Source organism: Diaphorina citri, unplaced genomic scaffold (assembly GCF_000475195.1).
Source record: "Diaphorina citri unplaced genomic scaffold, Diaci psyllid genome assembly version 1.1 scaffold3941, whole genome shotgun sequence".
NCBI classification, from domain to species: Eukaryota; Metazoa; Arthropoda; class Insecta; order Hemiptera; family Psyllidae; genus Diaphorina; species Diaphorina citri.
In genome coordinates, this window is record NW_007381340.1 from 5,680 (window position 1) to 10,634 (window position 4,955).

Sequence of the window (4,955 nt, forward strand, 5' to 3'; positions counted from 1 at the left end):
TTAAGAGGTTGAAGGTCCAGGGCTGGTTAGATCACTTGTACCAGAGGTGGTAGGGTTGGACATGGTATTTTTCTGTTCAATATTTTTCTCCTTATGTCGCTGGAGGAACTTCATGAATGATTCTTTCTCCGTGGGGTCATCATCTTCTGTTAGATTAGGAAGAAATAGAAAAGAATATGAAAAAAAAAAAAAAAAAAAAAAAAAGGGGTTTTATAGAGGGAACTTTTAAATGCTAAGGTCTCCTCTCCCGACATCGAAGAGAGAAGGAAGACAGGAGATGAGAAAGCAGCCAGCCTTCCGAGAACGCACATTATCCGTCCAGATAAATTCGCCCTGGCGGGCATCGAACCCGCGGCCTAAACGCGTTACAAGGCGACGCTCTACCAAGCAAGCTAACTAGGCTAGTTTTTTTTTAGAATTTACATTTTTCGAGAAAATTTAATAGTGTAAGCACACCAGTATCTTTCTATTTTTTTTTTTTTTTTTTTTTTTTCCTTTAGGCACTTTTAACATTTACGTGCGAATGATCGAACTTTTATTCGAAATTTAATTAACTAAGAAATAATAATACCTAATGATAACTCACCTTTTGTGCATTCAAACACTTACCATTGTTTTATCAGCTGGTTTAAACGGAGTCTCCTCCCCCTCACTATCCATCTGAGCTTTCATTAGCCGGATGCTTGAGAATAAATATCGGCCACTTCCCGGCCGATCCCAACTTCCGTCACCAGAGGCAACGGCCGACCCAAGGCCTTCTTCTTTGAGCACGGATTTCAGTTTGCGAGCCTTCTCGAGTTGCTCCGACTTGGCTTTCTCGTCCCGAAGGTCGAATCCACTCAACACGGTAGTTCCTGAAAGAAAAAAAAAAAAAAAAACTTGACTTTTAGTTTTTCAATTTAATCGTAGTAATACGTACGCATTTCGGGTGTTACCCCATTATCAACACAAGTAAAAGAATTTGTTTGGTTTGGTGTTACTATTAACTCTTTGAAGGCCAGAAAAATGCCTTTAAATGGAATTTCAGGGGCAGTGGTTAGTTTAATGACCACCTTTTTACTGTGCCCTAGGGGCAGACATATTGCATACCTCCAGTACCTTTCACGGGCGGTGGTTACTTAACCACTGATTTTAGAGGGGGATTTTGTTCTGTGTGTCTGTGTATACCAGAGTCACTTGTAACTTTGCCTGTAGTTTTTGGGTGTTACCCCATTATGAAGACAAGTAAAAGAATTTGTTAAGGGCTGTTTAGAGGCACATGTTTGGCGTTAATAACATAGTATAATAGTGCCATAGTGAGTCTACCAGGCTTTAAGTACTCACTTTTCATAATCTTCTCCAGCCAGCTTGATGAGTTGTAACAATTCTTCTGTTCCTTCCCCACTTACTGAGGAGAACCCTACAACTTTGAGTGTTGAATAGAACTCATCTAGAGCAAGAGACATGGACCTCGTGAGATTGGAAATGTATGAACTATCGGCTTCCAGGGCTTCTTGGAATACTTCGAAATCTTGCATCCATTCTATGGCATACTTGTGATTCACAATGTCAATCTGGAAGACGGTGTTATTAATTAACTTTAATATGCAATTTAATAAGCTAGTCTGGCTGAGGGACAAGTCTGGCTGAGGGACAAGTCTGGCTGAGGGACGAGTCTGGCTGAGGGACAAGTCTGGCTGAGGGACGAGTCTGGCTGAGGGACTATAAATAGAGAGTAGATCAGCGTCTAGCTAGGGGACTATAAACAGGGAGTAGACAAAATCTTGCATCCATTCTATGGCATACTTGTGATTCACAATGTCAATCTGGAAGAAGGTGTTATTAATTAACTATAATATGCAATTTAATAAGCTAGTCTGGCTGAGGGACGAGTCTGGCTGAGGGACTATAAATAGAGAGTAGATCAGCGTCTAGCTAGGGGACTATAAACAGGGAGTAGACAAGTCCAAATTTCCTCACACTATATCAATAGCAAAGCTTGAGTGCAAAGGGCATCCCACTCGGAAAATTTTGTTTTGGCCAAAACCAGTTGGCCTCTAAGCAATCACTCTAAAGCTGATTGAGAGGCTGACGACAAACGTCAACCCCATCTGAACTGGGAAAAGGCAAAGAAGAAGATGCAATTTAATAAGCTCATTTTCCCAACCTCAGTGGTGCAGTGGCTAATGCCTTGAGTTCAAAGGGCATCCCACTCGGAAAATTTTGTTTTAGCCAAAACCAGTTGACCTCAAAGCAATCACTCTAAAGCTGATTGAGAGGCTGACGACAAACGCCAACCCCATCTGAACTGGGAAAAGGCAAAGAAGAAGATGCAATTTAATAAGCTCATTTTCCCAACCTCAGTGGTGCAGTGGCTAATGCATTGGACTTTGGATCTGGAGGTTTGTGGTTTGAGTCCAAGTAAAGTCAAAATTTATCTAGGTGTAATAATTGGGGAATGATATTTGTGACAAGTATTTAACAAATTATCCCTTTTAATAAGCTCATTTCACACCATTTACTCATGTGTTAGGTAAAACAGTTGGAACTTATCTACATACTTATCAAAAGACTAATGCATTGGACTTTGGATCTGGAGGTTTGTGGTTTGAGTCCAAGTAAAGTCAAAATTTATCTTAATTTATTGGGGAATGATATTTGTGACAAGTATTTAACAAAATTATCCCTTTTAATAAGCTCATTTCACACCATTTCATTTACTCATGTGTTAGGTAAAACAGTTGGAACTTATCTTCATACTTATCAAAAGGACATACATACCTTATTCAGCACCACAATGATAGGTAATTTATATTTGTACATAATACTACAAGCATACAACATGTTGGACATTATCCCTTTTAATAAGCTCATTTCACACCATTTACTCATGTGTTAGGTAAAACAGTTGGAACTTATCTACATACTTGTCAAAAGGACATACATACCTTATTCAGCACCACAATGATAGGTAATTTATATTTGTACATAATACTACAAGCATACAACATGTTGGACATAAAGGTAACGGGATTTGTACTTCTAACAATATCAACAACAAAGATGAGGACAGTTGGATAAATGCTTGCCAAGGCCTCAGTGATGATTTGTCCTGATGCTGACCAGGTAAACACTTCTATTTGCCCAGGGGTGTCTAATATACACAAGTTGGATGTGTTTTTTGACAGGATATCCAGCAGCTCGATGCTGACCAGGTAAACACTTCTATTTGCCCAGGGGTGTCTAATATACACAAGTTGGATGTGTTTTTTGACAGGATATCCAGCAGCTGGGAAAATTTGGTGGAGAAAAGATTCAATGAAGTGACAATGCCACCATTTGGGCCCAGTTTATACTGCTTCATAACTTCTTTGTAGTTCACAGTATTTCTGATATCTGAAATTAAAATAATTCAATAATAAATTCAAGTTATGTATTACATTTCTCTCCCTTTCTGTATTCTATTTGTTGAAGATTGCATACTTATTTGTGCCTACATACAGGTCCAGATTTTTTTTTTTACCCAACTGTTTGATTGTTACACAGAAACAAACTCTGGAATGGTTATTTGGTCCCATTTTAATGAGATTAGCTAAAATCAAAAAGGTAAAGGAAATGAGTATATAATATGAATTCCATATTGACATTCAAGGACACACTAGGTACCTATACCAAATGAAGTCTGTAAGGTCATTAAATAATCTTGGTCCCATTTTAATGAAATTAGCTAAAATCAAAAAGGTAAAGGGAATGATTCCATATTATGTGAATTCCATATTGTAGGTAAAGGGAATCCATAATATGAATTCCATATTGACATTCAAGGACACACTAGGTACCTATACCAAATTAAGTCTGTGAGGTCATTAAATAATCATCAATAATAACATTGATAACTCACCAACATTCACCAAGTAAGGTACATCTCGACAGGCTGGATCTAAATTGATAACATAGGGATTGTCCTGTTTGTCATACAAATATGATGAGAATTTCTTTACAAATGATGTTTTCCCAGATCCTGCCATCCCGAGGAGAAAGAAGAAGACAGTAGAAGAGGAAGAAGAAGAAAAGAGGGGGAGGATTAAAGGAGAGGAAAAAGAAGGAGGAGAAAGAAGAAGCAGAAGAAGGGGAGAAAAAGAAGAAGAAGAAGGAGACAAGGAGAAGAAGAAGTAGAAGAGGAGGAAGAAGAAGAAAAGAGAAGGAGGAGGAAACAAGGAGAAACAGAAGAAGGAGAAGAAGGAGGCGAAGAAGAAGAAGAGGAAGAAAAGAGAAGAAGGAGTAGAAGAAGAAGAGGACGAAGAATAAATGAAATTTGACCTGGTGCAATCTACAATGCCTGGTGCAAGACACATGTAGTTGACGTGTTTGTGCACTTAAATCTGATTAACTGAGACACTTATCTTAAAACGGGTTAACTGAGACACTAATCTTAAACCGGATTGGGTCATGAATTCCCAGTATTTCCCAGAGGTGCAGTGAAAACTTACACAAACCCGACCTCACAAAGCAGGTTTCCCGGAGTGCAATACACTGCGAGCATTTCGTCACAACAGCGTGTCACAATACTCGACTAATGTGGTTCAGTGAACTGTAGAACTCGGGAGAAAAGGTCTTGCGAGCCCCCCAAAAAGGCCTATTGAGCTCAAAATGTATTGACCAAACCTCTATGTGTAAAACATTTTTGCCAAATTTCATCGAAATCAGACAAACGGCCCACCAGCCTAGTTAGCTTAGTTGGTAGTGCGTCTGCCTTGTAAGCGCTAGGCCGCGGGTTCGATTCCCGCCCGGGGCGGATTTTATCCTGATGGGATAATGTTCGTTCTCGGAAACGGCTGGCTTTCTCCTATCCTGTCTTCCTTCTCTCCTCGATTTCGGGACGATAAGACCATAGCAGTTAAAGTTCCCTCTGTCAAACCTCTTAAAAAAAAAAAAAAAAAAAAAAAAAAAAAAAAAAAAAAAAAAAAACAAAAAAA

General features: G+C 39.0%; 1 protein-coding gene across 1 annotated transcript; it reads right to left on the reverse strand.

Annotated features, from left to right (window-relative positions):
- Positions 1-4,010, reverse strand: LOC103520684 (GPN-loop GTPase 1). The gene is given in 10 exon segments (XM_026831706.1): positions 1-126; positions 610-657; positions 659-688; positions 690-734; positions 736-828; positions 830-854; positions 1,324-1,553; positions 2,928-3,186; positions 3,267-3,375; positions 3,881-4,010. Coding segments are annotated over 10 exon segments (1,092 nt in total). The 5' UTR covers positions 4,008-4,010.
- Positions 4,011-4,955: the final 945 nt, after the last annotated feature.